General features: G+C 56.7%; 1 protein-coding gene across 4 annotated transcripts in view; it reads right to left on the bottom strand.

The window, feature by feature from the left end:
• GRM7 (glutamate metabotropic receptor 7) overlaps positions 1–22,261 on the bottom strand; it is a 207,159-nt gene that overhangs the window by 77,798 nt on the left and 107,100 nt on the right. For all 4 annotated transcript variants that reach the window (XR_009487913.1, XM_059856865.1, XM_059856863.1 and 1 more), the window contains exons 3-4: positions 17,225–17,366; positions 13,802–13,956 (exon numbers count right to left, since the gene is read on the bottom strand). Coding sequence is in view for 3 of the 4 variants with exons in the window: in XM_059856865.1 (XP_059712848.1) it covers positions 13,802–13,956; positions 17,225–17,366 (297 nt within the window). In the remaining variant the exon portion in view is untranslated. The remainder of the gene's footprint in view (positions 1–13,801; positions 13,957–17,224; positions 17,367–22,261) is intronic.

The following is a 22,261-nucleotide window of genomic DNA, read 5'->3' as shown; positions in this document are numbered from 1 at the left end:
CCAGAACCAGCAGCCCTGGGGCTCCAGAAGCAGCAGCCCTGGGGCTCCAGCAGCAGCAGCCCTGGGGCTCCAGGAACAGCAGCCCTGGGGCTCCAGAACCAGCAGCCCTGGGGCTCCAGAAGCAGCAGCCCTGGGGCTCCAGAAGCAGCAGCCCTGGGGCTCCAGGAACAGCAGCCCTGGGGCTCCAGGAACAGCAGCCCTGAAGGTCCAGAACAGCAGCCCTGGGGCTCCAGGAACAGCAGCCCTGGGGCTCCAGGAACAGCAGCCCTGGGGCTCCAGAACCAGCAGCCCTGGGGCTCCAGAAGCAGGCTGAAAGCTCGGTCACGTTTCACCTGCAGCCTCAGCAGCAAACGAGGCATTTGCTAAACCCAAAGCAGGTCCCACCTCCATTCTCATGGATGGGTCAGAAGCCACCTTCTAGTGACACCCAACCAAAACTTTCTCCTGAAAACCTGAGTATTTTGGTTTTCCTCCTAATTAAAAGAGCATTTCCAAGGGGATATCCAGTGCTAAGATCTACAATGTCCATATGGCTGGGAGAGAGCACCAATAAACCCTCCCCACGTGCCAAACTCACAGACCTCTGGGGAAAGTGCTCTATAACTTAATAATGTAAAATCAATGAGTCCTGATAAAACTGTAATAGAATTCCATATGAATTACTCTGAACCTTTACAGATTTAATAACAAATAATAACATTCCCATTGATTGGTGTAATGATCCCTCTGCATCCACAGGCAGGGCTATGGATCCCTGTTCAAAAGGGAACATTTCTTACCATTCTTTCCTATTGACTGGGACAGCTGGGGGGTGACAGTGGGAGGGTTCAGGGCTGGACAAGGCTCTGGTCACTCCTGGATTCAGCCCTGGACAAAGCCCTGGTCACTCCAGGCTCAGCCCTGGACAAAGCTCTGGTCACTCCAGGCTCAGCCCTGGTCACTCCAGACTCAGCCCTGGTCACTCCAGGCTCAGCCCTGGTGAATCCAGACTCAGCCCTGGTCACTCCAGACTCAGCCCTGGTCACTCCAGACTCAGCCCTGGTCACTCCAGACTCAGCCCTGGTCACTCCAGGCTCAGCCCTGGTCACTCCTGGGCTCAGCCCTGGTCAATCCAGGCTCAGCCCTGGTCACTCCAGGGGTCAGCAATGGACAAAGCCCTGGACAAAGCCCTGGTCACTCCAGGCTCAGCCCTGGTCACTCCAGGCTCAGCCCTGTGCAGCTCCTGGAGCCAAGGTCCTGGAGAACCCCCAGAGCACCAATTGTCACTGCCCTCCCTCCCAGCCTGGGACAGGAATCTGGGGTGGTTTGGGCTGAAGGAGCCCAAATCCCACCCTAAGCCCAGCCAGGGCCACCCTGCCATGGCAGGGCCACCTTCCCTGGCCCAGGCTGCTCCCAGCCCTGCCCAGCCTGGCCTGGGCACTGCCAGGGATGGTTTCACCAGCCAGGACTGTCCCCACGCTTCCCACAGGGCTGGCCTGCAGGTCCACCTGTGCCAGTGGGAATCTCAAACACTTCTCTCCTTTCAGACCTGTTTTGGAACAAGCCTGACCCATAAACCCTCGGGTGAACCAGGCAAACATTCCAACCACACACCTGGGCCTGTGCTCCACCCTTCTGACAGAAAACATCTGAGCAGAGAGCTCACCCACGCTGAGCTGAGCTGAGACTGCTGAGCTCAGGGCTCTGGGGATTCCATGACCCAGCAAACACCGCTGGCTGCTGAAATGCAGAAGCTGCAGTAATCACTTCTCCCCCTGCTCGTGACCAAGCACTGCACTGCTGTGACAAGATTTAGTGATTCCCCAACGCTCTCCATATTTCATACTTTAGCAAATTACTTTTTCAGCAAATACCTCTAAGAGATATAAATAGTTCTTTTATGAGATTTTCCAAATTACAATGAATCTCTTATTATTTCAAATCACTGTATTTGATTAAATCATTATTTTTACACGTAGAAAGATGATACTACCTAAAGGGTTCATTTATTTTCCCCCACGGGATAAATATGTACATGAACCACGTTGTGATGAGACAGAGGGGAAAAAGGGGGAGCTGGAGGGGGGAGTGGGGACAGGGACAGGATCCCAAAGCCTGGGAGGAGCAGGGCAGGTCCAGGTGAGGGACAGGGACAGGATCCCAAACCCTGGGAGGAGCTGGGCAGGCCCAGGTGAGGGACAGGGACAGGGACAGGATCCCAAACCCTGGGAGGAGCTGGGCAGGTCCAGGTGAGGGACAGGGACAGGGACAGGATCCCAAAGCCTGGGAGGAGCTGGGCAGGTCCAGGTGAGGGACAGGGACAGGGACAGGATCCCAAACCCTGGGAGGAGCAGGGCAGGTCCAGGTGAGGGACAGGGACAGGGACCCAAACCCTGGGAGGAGCAGGGCAGGTCCAGGTGAGGGACAGGGACAGGGACAGGATCCCAAACCCTGGGAGGAGCAGGGCAGGTCCAGGTGAGGGACAGGGACAGGGACAGGATCCCAAATCCCGGGAGGAGCAGGGCAGGCCTAGGTGAGGGACAGGGACAGGATCCCAAACCCCAGGAGGAGCTGGGCAGGTCCAGGTGAGGGACAGGGACAGGATCCCAAACCCTGGGAGGAGCTGGGCAGCTCCAGGTGAGGGACAGGGACAGGATCCCAAAGCCTGGGAGGAGCAGGGCAGGTCCAGGTGAGGGACAGGGACAGGGACAGGATCCCAAAGCCTGGGAGGAGCAGGGCAGGTCCAGGTGAGGGACAGGGACAGCACCAGCAGGGATGCTCAGCAGAGCCAGGAAATGAACCCTGCTGGCCCCACTGCAAACCCCAAAGGGTGGATTTCTAACGTGGCCCTGCCTCTCTGCCCCCTGGGATGCCACTCCTGCCTGGGCAGGGCTCAGCTCCTGCCAGTGCTGGGAACTGCTCTTGCTCAGGAGGCCAAGCCAGGCTGGGGCTCTGCCAGGGGCACCTCGGGGACAGGGGGGGCTGGGCTTGTCACCAGGGGGTCAGGAGCACACCAGGGACAGGGACAGCCTGGCAGCAGGGGCTTGTCACCAGGAGCACACCAGGGACAGGGACAGGGACAGCCTGGCAGCAGGGGTTTGTCACCAGGAGCACACCAGGGACAGGGACAGGGACAGCCTGGCAGCAGGGGGTTGTCACCAGGAGCACACCAGGGACAGGGACAGGGACAGCCTGGCAGCAGGGGGTTGTCACCAGGAGCACACCAGGGACAGGGACAGGGACAGCCTGGCAGCAGGGGCTTGTCACCAGGAGCACACCAGGGACAGGGACAGGGACAGCCTGGCAGCAGGGGCTTGTCACCAGGAGCACACCAGGGACAGGGATGGGCTGCAGGACACAGGCAGGGCCAGCCAGGAAAAGCAGATTTTCACCCTGTGGAATGGAGGTGAAGCTGGGATGCAGTGCTGGGCTGGCACCAGTGGCACCAGTGGCACCAATGGCACCAGTGGCACCAGTGGCAGCCAAGGGAGGCTCCCAGCACCCCCAGCAGGGCTGGCTGTGAGTGTCAGGTGCCACCAGCACAGCAGGAGCTCAGAGGGATTTGTGTCACCTCTGCTTGGCCACTGCACCAGCACATGCCACAAACATCCCTTCATGTGTCACAAGGGACTTCAGGGGCTCAGGGCTTATTTAATAAGGAAAATCATTAAGCCTAATTAAACCACAAAATTATTGACCCAGTGCATTTGCCAGGTGCCTCGAGTGCTCTCACTGGCAGCCCAGGTGAGAGCAGACCCAGCACACTGACCCAGTTTCACTGGAGCAGGGATGGGATCAGTTCATGATATTTTTACTCTCTATTTAGTCCCAAGATGTCCACACTACTGACAGGCAGTTATTTACCCACACAGTAAATCATCACCTGCTACAATTATTGATGCCAAATGAGCTGAAAGCAGCTACTCAAACACTTTTCCAATTTTGCTAGCATTTAACCCAAAGCAGTTTCATTTACTGGCATTAAATCTGGGCTAAAAGCATTAGGTGGGGAATGACAGCAGCAATTCTAGGACAGCAAGTCTCTCTGCAGATTTTCTGCTGCTGCCCAGCCACACACTGTGGGGTGTGTTAAGACAGTCTACAGATATTTTTTTGACCTTCCTGCTCGGTAAAAAGGCCATAAAATAAATTATTTCATTAACTTGCAGCACGCCATGAAAGTGCTTTGCAGCTGTTTTCTTTTTCAATAATTGCAGACTGTAACTGTGCAAAAGGGTTCTTCAGGGGGCATCACATCTGACTTTTTATAGCCAGGACATAAATCAGGTACAGAGAAGTTCCACCCTGGGCAGATCTGGGATTTTGGGCTGTTCTGGTGGGGAAATAGATAGAGAGATTAACAGAGAGACAGACAGAGAGAGAGAGAGATGGATGGATGGATGGATGGATGGATGGATGGATGGATGGATAGAGAGATAGAGAGAGAGACAGAGAGATAGAGAGAGATAGAGGGAGATGGATGGATGGATAGAGAGATGGAGAGAGAGATGGAGAGAGAGAGAGGGAGATGGATGGATGGATGGATGGATGGATGGATGGATGGATGGATGGATGGATGGAGAGATAGATAGAGAGATAGATGGATGGATAGATAGAGAGATAGAGAGAGAAAGAGAGATGGATAGATAGACAGATAGACAGATAGATAGAGAGATAGATAGATAGATAGATAGATAGATGGAGAGATAGAGAGATGGATGGATGGATGGATGGATGGATAGATAGAGAGAGAGACAGATAGACAGACAGACAGACAGACAGACAGACAGATATTGGCTGTGTCCCCGTTATTCTCACAGTATAAAATGACCCAGTGAGACCTCAGCCAGTGCAGGTGGGGCAGCCCTGGCAGGGAGAGGTTCCCCACCAGGCTGTTATTGTTCATTGCTCTGCATCCCACAGCCCTCAGGCCCCTCTTGCTCCCTGGGAGCTCCCCTGTGCACCACACCAGCAGCACACGCCCCGGGCTTGTCTCTCCACTTCACTGCCAGTGGCCCAGCTCAGCTGGGGGGTTCCCTGCTCAGCAGGGCTGGGCACAGCCCCAGCCCAGGCTCTGCTGCTGCCCCGGGCTCCTGGGGCAGCCCCGAAGCACCCAGACTCTGCACTTGCAGCCCAGGGCACTTTCCAGGCTGGCACAGGTGTGCAGTCACCTGGGCTGGTTGCACAGCTCAGCTGAACACTGCACCTCTCCCTCCAAGGGCTCCTGCTGCAGGAATGAACAATCCCTGGGAATGGCAGGAATGAACAATCCCTGGGAATGGCAGGAATGAACAGCTCCTGGGAACTGCAGGAATGAGCAATCCCTGGGAATGGCAGGAATGAACAGTTCCTGGGAATGGCAGGAATGAACAATCCCTGGGAACTGCAGGAATGAGCAATCCCTGGGAATGGCAGGAATGAGCAATCCCTGGGAATGGCAGGAATGAGCAATCTCTGGGAATGGCAGGAATGAACAATCCCTGGGAATGGCAGGAATGAGCAATCCCTGGGAATGGCAGGAGTGAGCAGTCCCTGGGAATGGCAGGAATGAACAATCTCTGGGAATGGCAGGAATGAACAATCTCTGGGAATGGCAGGAATGAGCAATCCCTGGAATGGCAGGAATGAACAATCCCTGGGAATGGCAGGAATGAACAATCCCTGGGAATGGCAGGAATGAACAATCCCTGGGAATGGCAGGAATGAACAATCCTTGGGAATGGCAGGAATGAGCAATCCCTGGGAATGGCAGGAGTGAACAGCTCCTGGGAATGGCAGGAATGAACAATCCCTGGGAATGGCAGGAATGAATAACTCCTGGGAACTGCAGGATTTAACAATCCCTGGGAATGGCAGGAATGAACAATCCCTGGGAACTGCAGGAATGAGCAATCCCTGGGAATGGCAGGAATGAACAACCCCTGGGAATGGCAGGAATGAACAATCCCTGGGAGCTGCAGGGAGCAGGGTGCCAGCCAAGGGACAGTCACTGCCCAGCCCAGAGCTGCCACCAGGCCACCACAGCCATGCCAGGCAGCTCTAGTCCTGCCAGGAATTCTTCCCTTCCTGCTGCCCACTTGCTGGAAACGGGCAATTTGTTTTGCCAGGACCTTTATCCCTGAAAAAATCCTTTTCCTCACAGCTGAAGATGAGCTGAAAGCTGTTGAGCAAATAACAGAGCAGCTGGGGCTGCCCTGGATCCTGGCAGTGCCCAAGGCCAGGCTGGAGCAGCCTGGGGCAGTGGGAGGTGTCCCTGCCATGGCAGGGGGGCACTGGGGGGGATTTAGGGTCCCTCCCAACCCACTGGATGTTTCTTCCCACCAGTTTCCCAAGTTTTACCAGCAGCTGCTCCACAGATGGCCTGCTCCATTTTAATAATGCAGAGCTGCAGCAGCAGAGAGATGCAGGAGGGCAGAATGCAGAACACTAGAGTGCTTTTCTCCCTGCTCAGCAGCCACTGACCAAACCCTCGAGCCTCTCCTCAAAACAGCTGAACTGCAGTCACTCACTGCACCATTTCAGTCAGGGTGAAAATACAGAAATCCCTCTCTGCTGGGATGCAGAGGCTGCAGCAACTCCTGGAGATGCTCAACAGGTTAAAACTGTAATACAGAATTACAATAAAACAAAAATGCAAGGGGCTGCTCTGCCCAGCCTGCCTGCACTGAGCCTTCCCACCCAGAGGTGATTTCCTGCCTGTCCCTGTCCCTGTCCCTGTCCCTGTCCCTGTGCCTGTCCCTGTCCCTGTCCCTGTGCCTGTCCCTGTCCCTGTGCCTGTCCCTGTCCCTGTGCCTGTCCCTGGCTGCAGCGTTTCCATGCCAAGAGCAGCACCTGCAGAGTGCCCAGCTCTGTGCAGCCTGGCCTGGCAGTGCCAGCTGCCCCCAGGCACAGGCAGAGCCCCCAGCTCAGCACAGCCACTGCTGGGGACACTGCTGGGGACAGGACAGCTCTGTCCAGGGCTGCCAGGGGTGCCCTGTCCTGGGCAGCAGGGCACAGCTGGCACAGCTGGCATGGGGGCTGGCCCAGACCCCTCCTCACTGCCAGCTCACTGCCCATTCCCTGCACACAGACCTGCCCAAGGAATGGGAAGGGACCCTAAATCCCACCAGTGCCACCCTGCCATGGCAGGGACACCTCCCACTGTCCCAGCCCCAGGGTCCAGCCTGGCCTTGGGCACTGCCAGGGATCCAGGGGCACCACAGCTGCTCTGGGCACCTGTGCCAGGGCTGCCCACCCTGCCAGGGAACAATTCCTGCCCAAAATCCCATCTGAGCCTCCCCTCCTCCTTCACTTGTCCAGTCCCCCCCTGCTCCTGTGAAAAATCTCCCCCCAGCCCTCCTGCAAGCCCCTTCAGGTAAAGATCCCCAGGATCTCCCCAGAGCTTTCTCTTCCCTCTGAGCAACCTCAACTCACTGGAAATAAAACCAAACCCCTCAAGTTGCAAGATAATTTGTATTCCCCTCTCTTCACACCAACACATTACCCAAATACATTATTTCCATAATGAGGAGATGAACATCTGTGTGGCTTCCCAAAATTTCAAGTGGCAATACTCGAGACAAGTATTCCCTCTTTGGGACTGACACATCAGCATTTCAAATAACTGCCACAACTAAAAATATCATTGAAATTCCAAGGAGGTCAAAGGCAGTTCAGGTGTGGCTTGGGTTTCAGGTTTTTTAGGGAAAGCAAACCAGCTGGATTCCAGGAAATGAAATCTCTGCAGGCTGGACTAAATCATTTGTGCTTGGGAAAGGTGAGTGCTCAGTGCCAGCCCTGCCAGGCCAGGACAAACACCTGGAGGGAGAACAGCTGTGTCCCTGGAAGCTGCTGTGAGAGAGCCCAAAGCAGAGCAGCGCCAGCTCTCCTGGCTTTGGGACAACAAACCTGCCCAAAGCCCCCAAGACCCACCCATCCCCCTGGATCTGGAATGTTCTTCGTTGGAAATTCGTGCTTGGGAAGCAGGAATTAAAGAGAGAAGCAGAAAAGCAAAGGTGAAAATGAGGATGAGAAGGATTTCTGCTTCACATCTGGGCTCCATCCTCTGTGACTCAACGAGGGGGCAGAGGGCTCCTGGCACAGGTGGGCACTGAGGGCACCCAGAGGGGGAACTGGAGAGGGAACCAGCAGTGAGAGCCCTGGGGGTGGCACTGAGGGCACCCAGAGGAGGGAACTGGAGAGGGAACCAGCAGTGAGAGCTCAGGGGGTGGCACTGAGGGCACCCAGAGGAGGGAACTGGAGAGGGAACCAGCAGTGAGAGCTCATGGGGTGGCACTGAGGGCACCCAGAGGGAGGAACTGGAGAGGGAACCAGCAGTGAGAGCCCTGGGGGTGGCACTGGGGGCACCCAGAGGAGGGAACTGGAGAGGGAACCAGCAGTGAGAGCTCATGGGGTGGCACTGAGGGCACCCAGAGGAGGGAACTGGAGAGGGAACCAGCAGTGAGAGCTCAGGGGGTGGCACTGGGGGCACACAGAGGACAGGAACTGGAGAGGGAACCAGCAGTGAGAGCCCTGGGGGTGGCACTGGGGGCACACAGAAAAGGGAACTGGAGAGGGAACCAGCAGTGAGAGCTCAGGGGGTGGCACTGGGGGCACCCAGAGGAGGGAACTGGAGAGGGAACCAGCAGTGAGAGCCCTGGGGGTGGCACTGGGGGCACCCAGAGGGGGAACTGGAGAGGGAACCAGCAGTGAGAGCCCTGGGGGTGGCACTGAGGGCACCCAGAGGGGGAACTGGAGAGGGAACCAGCAGTGAGAGCCCTGGGGGTGGCACTGGGGGCACCCAGAGGGGGAACTGGAGAGGGAACCAGCAGTGAGAGCTCAGGGGGTGGCACTGAGGGCACACAGAAAAGGGAACTGGAGAGGGAACCAGCAGTGAGAGCCCTGGGGGTGGCACTGGGGGCACCAGCCCAGTGTCACCCCCTGCCCAGCCACAGAGGAGCTGGGGCTGTAGCTGTGCCATGCAGGTGCCATGAGCCCTGTGGCACCACCTAATTACGGGCCCTAATTAGGCCTCATCATTATTCACAAGCAATGACAGCACCCTGCCCAGAAGAACACTGGAGCCCCCCCAGCCCAGCCCCTGTCCCAGCTCAGGCCCCAGGACACAGAAAGGGCTGCAGAGAGCAGGGCTGGCAGGGCTGCTCCAGGCTGCAGACACAAGGAATCCAAAGGGAAGTCCTTCACAAGGGCTACTGTGCAATAAACACTCAACTCCTGCTGCCTGAGGAGAGGCAGGAAGGGCTGAGGGCAGCACATCATTCCCAGGGAATATTCCAGGGAAAAGTGGACCCTGAGCTCCTTCCCTTGGCACTCAGGGGCTGTGAGGGTAAAACTCTTCAGAGCCATGAACAGGGAGAGAATTCCATCCTCAGTTTTGCTTTAGTCACCACTCTCTCCTTGTTTTCTCTGGAGTTCATACTGCCCAAATAAAGAAGGAGCAAAGCAGCTCCTGTTGGAAATGAAAACAAGCTGGGATTCAGACAAACAACTGACAATTCCTGGGACAGTTCTGTTGGTTTGCAGCGCTTGCAGTTTTTAATTTTTTAATATACAGGCTCATCCCTGTGCTGGCTCTGAGCTGTCCCTCAGAGCTTCACCAGCCCCAGCCCCATCCCCAGGCTCTGGAACTGAACATGAATCTGAAATCCACCTGAACCCCACTGCTCAGCTGCAGCACCTCTGAGCTCAGACTGTGAGGACTGCTTTTCTCCACATCAGCAAAGCTCCTGCCAGACTTTCTAAATAATTCAGCTCCAATCTCTGTCCTACCCTCCATCCAGCTGCTCCCCCCCTGGAGCTGCAGCCCCTGCAGCAGAGCCCACTCCTCCTAGGAAGGGCAGGAGGAGCCTGGCAGGGGGACAGGAGAGGAACCCCCGAGCAGAGCAGAGCTCAGTGCAGCCCTGGCTGGGACCTGCCCAGCCCCACAAACCCTGCTCAGCAAGGGCAGGATCAGAGAGAGCAGGAGGGGAGCACATCCCTCTCAGCTGGGCTTAAGACAAGTTCTGGGAGCTGGTGAGGCTTGGGAATCTCCCTGGGGTCAGGAGGAACCAGCTCAGAGCAGCAAGGAGCAGGGCACAGCATCCTGCTGCACAGCTGCTCCAGGAACTAACAAAAAATAAATATAAATATATAAATAAGTACAATCTCCTCTTTCTCCTCTGAAAGCCTCTCCAAGCCTCTCAAGTTCCCTGTACCTGGCTGGGCTGGCACTGGAGCTGGCCCCCACTTGCCAAGAGTGATTCCTCTGTCATGTGCACTCCTCTGGATCACTGTCTGCTGCAATTATGCAAATAAAATGCAACTTCATCCTTTCAGCATAATTACATCAAACACAATCAGGCTATATTAAGACTGACTTAGGATGAATGAATTCAGTTCATCTAATGATTTCCTAAATCCCCCCCATGGGACTGTGGCAAAGAAAATTCTGTCCCAGGAGTGACATCAAGTACCAAGACAGAAAACTGGGTCTGGGGCCTGATCCTACAGAAAGCCAAACACTGGGGCCCCCCTGGAGTCCCAGGCTGGGATATCCCAGTGGCAGGAAAGCAGGAGCATCAGCTGCTACCTGTGTGCAGAGCTGCCAAAGCCCAGCACACCTGCCCCTCACACCTGCATTCTGAACTGAAGTCACTGCTGGGGGTGGAGAATCCTTGGGAAATGCTGTTTTTCTGTACAGTGAGTGTTTGAGGAGATGAGCTGTGTGGGCAGCAGCTCTGCAGGCAGGCCCTGCTGCCCGAGGGGTGCCCTGCCCCTGAGCTCTCAGGACACCCCTGGCAGTGCAGTGAGGGCTCCCTGGCTGATCAAACATCATCCCATGATCCCCTCCCCGGGGCAAGGCAGGGCCAGCACCAGGCCAAGGCACAGAGCTGCAGGGCTCTCTCTGCTCCCAGCCAGGTTTGCTGGAACCTTCTCCAACCCATCCCAACAGCACTCCAGACAGTGGTAAAAGGAAGGGGGAGAGAAGAGCTGGTCTGAGGAGTAAAGCAGGGCAAGCCCCTCACACCTGACTGACACAGGGCTCTCAGTAAACACAGGGGAACTGGGCTGTGCCTGCCTTGGGACACTGCCTGGGAAGGAGCTGGGCTCTGCTGGGGGCTCAGCTCCACCTGCTCCCTCTGCAGCCTGGCTCCTTCAGCCTGCAGGGAAAACCAGGGGCTCTCTGGTTTTATTTCATGTCCCCATCAAGAGCAGTGCATTGCTGAATTTGAGATGTTCAATTCTGAATTTGGGTGTTCAATTCTGAATTTGAGATGTTCATTTCTGAATTTGGATGTTCACTGCTGAATTTGAGATGCTCATTTCTGAATTTGGATGTTCACTGCTGAATTTGGATGTTCACTGCTGAATTTGGATGTTCACTGCTGAATTTGAAATGCTCATTTCTGACTTTGAGATGCTCATTTCTGGATGATGAAGGAATGACATTAAAATGTCCAATTCCCTTCTCTGGGTCTCATGGCCACCTGAAGTTCAGAGGCCAGAAAGGAAAGCAGAACAACCTCCAGCAGCCTGGGCTCGAGGAAGGCAGAACCCAGAGGGCTCAGGGCCCCCCTGGGCAGGGAGACACCAAGGCCTGGGGGCTCCTGACACACCCCTGGCTGTTCTCCTGGGGATGGACAGAAATGGGACCAGCCTGGAAGGGGAAGGTGGGAGCTGAGCTGCCCCAGCAGCCCCGGGATGAGCTCTGCTCCTCAGCCCCCTCCAGCCCTGGGCAGCAGGAGCAGATGGCACCTCCAGATGGCACTTGGGGACAGCTGGATGGGGCTGGGGAGGGCAGGACCAGCCTGAGCCCCTGCAGTGGGCAGGGGCAGGCAGGAGCCCTCTGCTCTGCCCAGGGACACCTCACCTGCCCGAGCCCTTCCTGCCCAGGAGGGAACACCCAGGGCCCAAGAGGTGCCTCTGCTCCTGGAGGACACCTCAGTACACAAAATGTACTTCAGGCACCACAGCAACCCCCAGCCCACGTGCAAAGTGCACCCAGGCTGCTCCAGGCACTTCCCCACTGAACGAGGAGATGGCTGCAGGATCAATAATCACCATTTTTTTGCAGGTGCACCAAATACACTGATATTGAAAGCTCCAGTTTAACTGAACTGACTTTGTACACCTGAGCTCTCCTGCTCTGCCATCCTCACTCTCTGTGTCCAGAACCCCCTCGTGCTTCCCAGCAGGGGTTTAATGGGAAACATAAAGGGAAAATATTTCAAAACAAACAAACGTAGGAAGTTTTTGTTTCTGTGTACTGTTGACAGAATTTTCATTTCTGTGTCAGAAACCCTCAGGGATGAATACAGACAGTGGGAAAAGCTTATTAAAATATCCTGCTTTTCAGAAACAAACCACTTCATTGTCTGTCAACTTTCTGTATTTACGGAGAAATAACATCCAAGAGTGCCCCGGGGGGCTAAAAATGTAAGAGAACGGAGCAGATAATCAACCTGAGAGGAATAACTGATGAGCAGGGAGTGCAGGCACAGGAAAAATGCAAATATTTGGTTTTCCAGGGAGGGAAGGCAGCAGAACCCATTTTAGTGTGGGCAGCGTGTTCTCTGGGCCAGCAGAGCAGTGGGTTTCTCAGTGCCTCCCCTGGAAACAGCTTTTCCTCCAAGTCCCAGAGAACACAGACCCTGACCAACCTCTCTGGTGCCCAGAGGAAGCCACGTGGATGCTGGGGCACCTTTACCACAACAGGATTGACCAACTGAGGTGAGATCAGACAACAAACACGTGGGAGCCCAAAGGGAAGCTGAGAAAGAAAGGGGCTCAGCAAAAGCAGCTTCCCAAAATTCACCCCACACACATCTGTACAGGTGTGGGTACTTCTGAAGCACACAGCAATATGGATAAATCTAGTGCTTGCTCTGAAATAAAAGTTCAGCTGGGTTTAAATGGAAACCACTGATGGAAAATGAAGTTTTGGTCCTTCAGTAGAAAACTTCTCTGCTTCAGAACTGCCCCAGAGGCTCCCTGCCCTGTGTGCCCTGAGAGGTTCAGGCCAGCTGGGTTTGTTTCCAGGGCTGAAGGCCTGTCCCACCCTCCCCAGCTCTGAGATCAGCTCTCTGACAAGTGCCACTGCCACATCTTCTGAAAAATCCCTTCGCCAGGAGCTCTTCTCCTGGCAAGCTGGGAAGCCTCAGAGGAAAATGAAAACAACAATTTCCTGATTGCTTCTCCTGTGTCTGGCTGCTTTGGAATGTGTTTGGAGATTGTTTACCCACAGGTGCACGTTGGATTGGTTTCATGTAAACTGCTTTTACTTAATGGCCAATCACCATCAGCTGTGTCAGACTTGAGGAGTCAGCCACCAGCTTTTCATTAATATCTCATTAGGCCTTCTCATGTATCCTCTCTCTATTCTTCAGTATAGTTCTAGTATAGCATAATATATACTATAGCATAATATGGCAAAATATGGCAAAATATGGCATAATATGGCACAGTATAACATAATATCACATAATATAACATAATATAACATAATATAATAGAATAGAATAATAAATTGACCTTCTAAGGACATGAAGTCAGATTCTCAGTTCCTCCTGGGGACCCAGCCAATACCACAGACAAGCAGCTGCTGGCAGCTCCTTCCAGCACTGGGCTTCCACATCCAGGCAGACATCAGGAGCTGGGGATGTGCTCCAGGGCTGTGTGTGCCCACAGGTGCACCCCGGAGCCCCAGGGGACCCCAGGGGCAGGGACAGGGACAGGGGCAGGGGCAGGGGCAGGGGCAGGGGCAGGAGCAGGGACGGGAGCAGGGGCAGGGACAGGGACAGGGGCAGGGACAGGGGCAGGGACAGGGGCAGGGACAGGCTCTTACCCTCGATGGTGGCTCTCTTGGGCAGGATGGTGATGGCTCCCTCGGCCACGTCCTCCTGCTGCAGCAGTGGGCTCACCTTGGAGCCCCAGGTGTCGGAGCCCACCCAGAGGAAATGTCCCACCTGGTCTGCCCTCTTGGCGGCCGCCAGGATCTGCCTGTGGAGAGCAACGGTGGGTTTGCATGGGGGCACTGCCATGGGGGTGCTCCAGGAACGGGGTGGCACTGCCACGGGGGTGGCACTGCCATGGGGGCTGCTCCAGGAACAGGGGTGGCACTGCCACGGGGTGGCACTGCCATGGGGGCTGCTCCAGGAACGGGGGACGCTGGCACAGGGCTGGCACTGGCACAGGGGGCTGCTCCAGGAACGGGGGTGGCACTGCCATGGGGGCACTGCCGTGGGGGCTGCTCCAGGAATGGGGTGGCACTGCTACAGGGGTGGCACTGCCATGGGGGCTGCTCCAGGAACGGGGTGGCACTGCCACGGGGTGGCACTGCCACAGGGCTGCTCCAGGAATGGGATGGCACTGCTACAGGGGTGGCACTGCCATGGGGGCTGCTCCAGGAACAGGGTGGCACTGCCACGGGGGTGTCACTGCCATGGGGGCTGCTCCAGGAACAGGGTGGCACTGCCACGGGGGTGGCATTGCCACAGGGCTGCTCCAGGAATGGGGTGGCACTGCCATGGGGGTGGCACTGCCATGGGGGCTGCTCCAGGAATGGGGTGGCACTGCCATGGGGGCACTGCCATGGGGGCTGCTCCAGGAACGGGGTGGCACTGCCACGGGGGTGGCACTGCCATGGGGGCTGCTCCAGGAACGGGGGACGCTGGCAAAGGGGTGGCACTGGCACAGCGGGCTGCTCCAGGAACAGGGGTGGCACTGCCATGGGGGTGGCACTGCCGTGGGGGTGGCACTGCCACGGGGGCTGCTCCAGGAACGGGGGTGGCACTGCCATGGGGGCACTGCCATGGGGGCTGCTCCAGGAATGGGGTGGCACTGCTACAGGGGTGGCACTGCCATGGGGGCTGCTCCAGGAACAGGGTGGCACTGCCACGGGGGTGTCACTGCCACAGGGCTGCTCCAGGAATGGGGTGGCACTGCCATGGTTGCACTGCCATGGGGGCTGCTCCAGGAATGGGGGCGCTGGCACAGGGCTGGCACTGGCACAGGGGGCTGCTCCAGGAACAGGGGTGGCACTGCCGTGGGGGTGGCACTGCCATGGGTGTGGCACTGCCATGGGGGTGGCACTGCCATGGGGGTGGCACTGCCATGGGGGGCTGCACCCCGTGGGCTCAGAGGTCCCCTCCAGCCTGACTGGGGCTGTGCTGAGGAGGAACAGCACGTTCCTGAGCCCAGCAGAGCCCAGGGCTTTGGGACACTCGGTATCCCCAGGGCTCTGGGCAGCCTGGGCCAGGGAAGGATGGGATGGGGTGATCTCCAAAGGTCCTTCCCAACCCAAAGCATCCCATGGTCCATGCAGCACCAATTGGACTTCTCTTTAAATTCACCCCATATCCCACAACTGAATTATTGATTCCACTGAAATGTAGAGTTTTCCCACTGACTTTACTGAAACTTTTCCCTAAATTCTTTTTGTCTCATTTTGTGGGACCAGGCCTCTCAGCAACTGATGATTCCATCACAATTCAAAGCTAATTTCAAATCCTGGACCCAGAATACGAGAGTGAATAATGAAATATAAAATATTCTTTGAGTTATTTTATGAGCCCATTCCACGTGGTTTAACCTTGAGCATGCAAGTCCCTTTATCACTATTAACTTTCATTTGCCATAAACCAGACTGAATTAATGAATTACACCAGCAGAACGAGCCTGGAGAGGGGGGCGTGCTCGCAATTCCTCTGAGAGGAAAGGTCAGCTCTGCCACCCACCAGGAGCATGGAAAAGCTCCAGGAAAAGCTCCCAGACCCTGGGCCCCATTCTCCAGCACAGGCTGGGCACCCATGAGCCAGGCAGCAGCAGTGCCTGGTGCTTCCCCCATTCCCATTTCCCAGATCCCACGTGGCTCCCAGCTCTCCAGATCCCATCTGGCTCCCAGCAGTGCTCCCCCATTCCCAGACCCCACGTGGCTCCCAGCAGTGCTGCCCCATTCCTAGTTCCCATACCCCATGTGGCTTCCAGCAGTACCTGGTGCTTTCCCCATTCCCAGTTCCCAGATCCCATCTGGCTCCCAGCAGTGCTCCCCCCATTCCCAGACCTCATGTGGCTCCCAGCAGTGCCTGGTGCTCCCCCCATCCCCATACCCCACATGGCTCCCAGCAGTGCTCTCCCATTCCCAGTTCCCATACCCCACATGGCTCCCAGCAGTGCCTGGTTCTTCCCCCACTCCCAGCTCCCCAAACCCCATCTGGCTCCCAGCAGTGCTCCCCCACTCCCAGTTCCCAGACCCCACGTGGCTCCCAGCAGCGCTCCCTCCATTCCCAGCTCCCCAGATCCCATCTGGCTCCCAGCAGTGCTCCCCCATTCCCATATCCCACGTGGCTCCCAGCAGTGCTCTCCCATTCCCAGTTCCCATACCCCACATGGCTCCCAGCACTGCCTGGTGCTCCCCCCATTCCCAGTTCCCATACCCCACATGGCTTCCAGCAGTGCTCCCCCATTCCCAGTTCCCATAACCCCATCTGGCTCCCAGCAGTGCCTGGTTCTTCCCCCACTCCCAGCTCCCCATATCCCACGTGGCTCCCAGCAGTGCTCTCCCATTCCCAGTTCCCAGACCCCACATGGCTCCCAGCAGTGCCTGGTGCTGCCCCCACTCCCAGCTCCCCCATTCCCAGCTCCCCAGACCCCACATGGCTCCCAGCAGTGCTCCCCCCATTCCCAGTTCCCATACCCCACATGGCTCCCAGCAGTGCTCCCCCCATTCCCAGTTCCCAGATCCCATCTGGCTCCCAGCAGTGCCTGGTGCTCCCCCACTCCCAGCTCCCCAGACCCCACGTGGCTCCCAGCAGTGCTGCCCCATCCCCAGACCCCATCTGGCTCCCAGCAGTGCCTGGTTCTGCCCCCACTCCCAGCTCCCCAGACCCCATCTGGCTCCCAGCAGTGCTCCCCCATCCCCAGACCCATCTGGCTCCCAGCACAGCCTGGTGCTCCCCCACTCCCAGCTCCCCCACTCCCAGCTCCCAGACCCCACGTGGCTCCCAGCAGTGCCTGGTTCTGCCCCCATTCCCAGTTCCCAGACCCCATCTGGCTCCCAGCACAGCCTGGTGCTCCCCCACTCCCAGCTCCCCCACTCCCAGCTCCCCATATCCCATGTGGCTCCCAGCACTGCCTGGTGCTCCCCCCATTCCCAGTTCCCAGACCCCATCTGGCTCCCAGCACAGCCTGGTTCTGCCCCCATTCCCAGTTCCCAGACCCCACGTGGCTCCCAGCACAGCCTTTCCGTGCCCAGGAGGGCAGGGCTCACCTGATGTCCTCGTCGTGGGCGAAGATGACGATGGCCCTGGCGTTGGGCGTCTCCAGCAGCTGCCGGATGATGCGGTCGAAGTCGATGCTCTTGTCCTTGCGCTCCTGGGGGATCTTCAGGGACTGGGCAATGCAGAGCCCACCTGTGCCAGGGAGCAGAGCACCAGGGCGCCGTCAGGGCAGGACAGCACGCGTCACAGAGCCCAGCAGTGGGGAAGGCACGGCCCAAGGGGGGCCTGGGAGGGGAGGAACTGCCCCATGGATGGAGCGCTGCCCTTCCAGCAGGGCCAGATCCCGAGGGATCCCAGCAATTCCTGCCCTGACAGCACAGCCTGCAGGGCTGGGGGGGTCTGGGTTACACAGACCGTGCCCAACCCACTGCAGAACGGCAAAACAAGCAGAGGAAGGGGCAGTGGGAGGATGAAAAGGAGAGAATTAAAGCAGGAGACAACAGCAGAGCAGCCTGGCCGAGCCTGAACTGAGGAACAGACCCCAAAACAACGGGCTGAGAGGCAGGAGGTGCTGACAGTGCACTGGGCAGGTTTATCTCAGTGAAGGGCTGGCATTCTTCTTGACTTTGCAGCTCAAGGGCTACTGGGGGAACAGGCTTCCACTGGAATGACTTCCCTGGAACAGGAGCAGCCAAAGCTGAGACACTGCCAAGCCCACAGAGTGCAGGAAAACCCCGCTGGTTCAAGGGCCCACCACCAAACAGATGGAGAGACACCAAGAGTGAAACCCCAAGATACAGTCTGTGAAAGGGACTTCTCATAAACCCCCAGAGACACAGCAAAGAGCATCAGCTCAGCCACAGGCACCCTCAGCCAGACAAAAAATGCCCACTTTTAGCACAGTTCCTGTATTACAGCTGTCTAGCTTGTTTAAAAAAAATAAAAACAATAAAAAGATCCCATCTCCCGTCTCCACTGACAATCTGGTTGTTGCTGGCAGACGAAAACACAACTTTTGCCTTAATTATTTCGTTTCTGAGCAGTAATCACTTTCATCTTTTACAGCATCTTTGATACCAACCTGCCCACCACAGCGCACAGAGCGTTAATTAACAACGTATCAGAGCTCTTAATAAAAACCAGCAGTGGGGACGAGTTAATTAAAAGGCAGCAGGACAAGGGAGAGATTCAGAGGTAGGCTTCAAACCCAGCTTTAAAAGCTCTGTAATTGAAGCACTGGAGAAGGTGCTGGAGGGTGAAGGACCTGGAGGAGGAGGCTCCTAGAGCATCCTCCTCATCCCAGGGCAAAGCAGACCCAGAGAGAACCAGGGGACAGCTGGGAAAACCAAACTGCTGCTTGGAAATGTGAAATCCAGCCCCTGTGCCCGTCCCTGAGCCCCTCACAAGGCAGGCCAGCCTTGTGTTCCTGATTTTTGACAGAGAGAAGCTGAGCTGCAGCTGCCCGAAGGCAAAGGAGCTCTGCTGGGCCAGCTGCTCCCAAGGCTCACTGGAACAAAACCATGGGGAGAAGTGAAACAGTGACCAGGAAGGGCTGGAAGAGAAGAAAGGAGAATAACAACCCCCAAGTTTTTCTCCAACTGACATAAAATGTTTCATTTTGTTTCACAATTATCACAACCTGGACTTTCTGCAATATTTTTTTTTCCCTTTTAACTGCAAACACTACTGAGTTTTAAAAATAAACTTCATTTTAAATGAAGATTAAAAGTCTCACTGCCAGCGAGTCCAGAAGTTTGGACAGTTTTAGATGCTCTGTTTTCCCCAGTCAGAATTAGAGCCAACCCAAGGCCACGAGCAGGGCTCCCAAGCCCTCCCAAAATGTCCCACTTGGCAGGGATCCCACAGGGATCACACGTGGGAGAGCTTTCCCAAAAGGAGCAGCTGCCATGGTGCCCTGCCAGCCCTGGCACCACCTCTGCTCAGAGGAGAGAGGGATAAATGGAAGGAGGAATTAGGGATAAATGGCAACACCATTCTGTCACCTCTGTCACCTCTGTCAGCCCTTGGCAAGCAGGGTGCTGCCCGGGGAACTGGGAGTCTGCTGTCCAAAAGGCACAGTGGAGTTCAGCTTTCATCTCCTCATGCCACACTCCAGCACAAGAGGAAACGTGTGCACAGTTATTGGAAGTGTCAGGTTCATTCACAGCACTTCCCCGGGAAAAACCTCTGAGGGAATTAGGTGGTAAAAACATGAAAGCTGCAAATTCAGGACCTTGTCATGGGATTCCTGCAGTGATTCATTACCCCTGGTGGCCTGGAGAAGTGACAAATGCTCCGAGCTGCACAAAGTGCCAGGCAAGGCACGAGAGCCTGGGAGGCAGAGACCCCCAGGACTGAGCAGGGGCTGCTCTGACACCTCCAGGGCAGCTGGGGCTGCCTCTGGGTGTCCCAGGCCAGCCTGGACAGGGCTTGGAGCAGCCTGGGACAGTGGGAGCTGTCCCACCGCAGCAGGAAGTGGGACAACCCAACCCAAACCATTGTGATGGGGTTTGTGGATCCCACACCACGAGCCAGCCAACCCTCAGGCTGCAGGGATAAAGGGTCCATCCACCCAGAGAGGGTCACCCATCCCTGCAGAGTGAGATCGGGGGCACCAGCCCTCTGGGGGATGAGCACGTGATGGTTTTTCCCTGGGAATGCCAGGGCAGTGTCAGAGCCTGGCACAGAGGTCAGGGGGCAGCCAGGGGCAGGCAGGACCCAGACCAGCAGGGAGCACAGGGGCTGGGGACTCAGCAGAGCCTGAGCTGTGCCCTGAGCCCTGCCCTGGCTGCTCCTGCCCCCTGAGCCCTGCCCTGGCTGCTCCTGCCCCCTGAGCCCTGCCCTGGCTGCTCCTGCCATCCCTGAGCTGTGCCCTGGCTACCCCTGCCCCCTGAGCCCTGCCCTGAGCCCTGCCCCGGCTACCCCTGCCCCCTGAGCTGTGCCCTGAGCCCTGCCCTGGCTGCTCCTGCCCCCTGAGCTGTGCCCTGAGCCCTGCCCTGGCTACCCCTGCCCCCTGAGCCCTGTCCTGAGCCCTGCCCTGGCTGCTCCTGCCCCCTGAGCCGTGCCCTGGCAGGCAGAGCCCCCAGGCTCTCTGCAGACACCCAGCAGCTCAGGTTTGGGGTCCCAGAGGCAGCTCAGGTTGGGGGTCCCAGAGGCAGCTCAGGTTGGGGGGGTCCCAGAGGCAGCTCAGGTTTGGGGGGTCCCAGAGGCAGCTCAGGTTTGGGGGTCCCAGAGGCAGCTCAGGTTTGGGGTCCCAGAGGCAGCTCAGGTTGGGGGTCCCAGAGCTGGCAGGGCAGTGCTGCTCCAGCAGCCATGCACAGCCGTGCCTGGCTGTGTTTGGGCTCTGTACAACACTCACCACATTATTCTGCTGCCCTGAAAGGCTCCAGGAGCTGTTTTTCTTATCACACCTAATTGGATTATCAGGTAGCAAAGAGACAGTTGAACCCTTTTCCAGCTGATTTATCTGCAGAGAGCCCCTTTTGGGGGGAATCACTTTTGGCAGTGCTGAAAACATCACCTCACAAAGCTATGTTGCTGCTGCTGATTATTAAAAGGAACTCTCAATTAATTTGATTAATGCGTTCCTTTAAAACGAGCAGCTGCCAGGAGCTGCCTCCTGGGTGTTCATCAGAGCTCTGGGAACAAAGGCAAAGCCCCTGGCACAGCTCAGCTGCTCCTCACTGGCAGCAGTTCCAGGAGCTCCCTCACTGCACCTGCACAGGGACAGCCCAAACTGGGGATTTGAACCCTGCTGGGCTGGGAGGGTGGCAGGAGCTCAGGCTAAGTACAGATGGTACCAAGACTCTGTGAAGTAAACAATAACAACAAAAACCAACAAAAGTGACAAGTCTCCAAGGGCAGGAGAACTCTGACCCCTCAGACAGACCCTGCCAGGGAGCTGCTGTGGCCCCAGGGTGCTCCAAGGCAGGACCCCCCCACACAAGGGGAAATAAATCAGTCAAACACTTCAACTGCAGTTTGGGGGAGCCAAAGGAGGGGAATTCACTGGGGAAAAAACGAAATAAACCTCCAAGGCACACAGGAGGTTTCTCCCATTTCATTGTACATTTCCTATCTCACTGCTGGGCTCTGGCAATTCCTGCCATTCCCTGCACATCCAGTTTATGAGCTGCAATGGATTTGGCTTGTAAACCTCCTGTGCTCTGCAGATGAGAGACCAGGGGCAGTAACACTGAAAAGAGAGTTTAAAGAAGTCAGGATCCTCCCCTTGTGAAAAGCTGGACAGCACAACGGAGGAGAGCTCTCTGATAAAGCAGAATCACATCCCAAAGAGCCAGAATGACAAAAGATCATTTTCCAGTCCTGAAATGCAGCTGGGGCTGCCCCAAACTCCTCAGCAGGGACAGGGGGGGTCAAATACCTGACACAAACCCACCTGATCCTCAGGGCAGGGAATCCTGGCACACTGGGCAGCACTCACAGTGTGACAATCCCACCCAATCCTCAGGGACAGGACAGGGAATCCTGGCACACTGGGCAGCACTCACAGTGTGACAAACACACCTGAGCCTCAGGGACAGGACAGGGAATCCTGGCACACTGGGCAGCACTCACAGTGTGACAAACCCACCCAATCCTCAGGGACAGGGAATCCTGGCACACTGGGCAGCACTCACAGTGTGACAAACACACCTGGTCCTCAGGGACAGGGAATCCTGGCACACTGGGCAGCACTCACAGTGTGACAAACCCACCTGAGCCTCAGGGACAGGGACAGGGAATCCTGGCACACTGGGCAGCACTCACAGCGTGACAAACCCACCTGAGCCTCAGGGCAGGGGCTGGGAATCCACCTGAGACTCACACGGGGCTCTGCTGCAGCCCCAGGGAGGGGTTGGGGCCAAGCTTTGGGTTATGTTTAACCAAACCCAGAATGAGCCCAGGTTCCAGGACCTCACACAAGGAACAATCAGACCCTCAGGAAGTGATTGGAGGGTAGGAGCATTGCCAGCCCCGTTCCCAAACCTGCAAATTCACAACAGAACAAAAGAGCAGAGAGATCCTGGCCTGGGTGTGCAGTATCCCCTGTCCCACCATGGACAGGGTGCCAGCAGCGTGGGAGC

Source organism: Haemorhous mexicanus, chromosome 11, assembly GCF_027477595.1.
Source record: "Haemorhous mexicanus isolate bHaeMex1 chromosome 11, bHaeMex1.pri, whole genome shotgun sequence".
Lineage (NCBI taxonomy): Eukaryota > Metazoa > Chordata > Aves > Passeriformes > Fringillidae > Haemorhous > Haemorhous mexicanus.
Note: the sequence above shows the minus strand (reverse complement) of the source record. Positions and strands in the feature narration are given on the sequence as shown.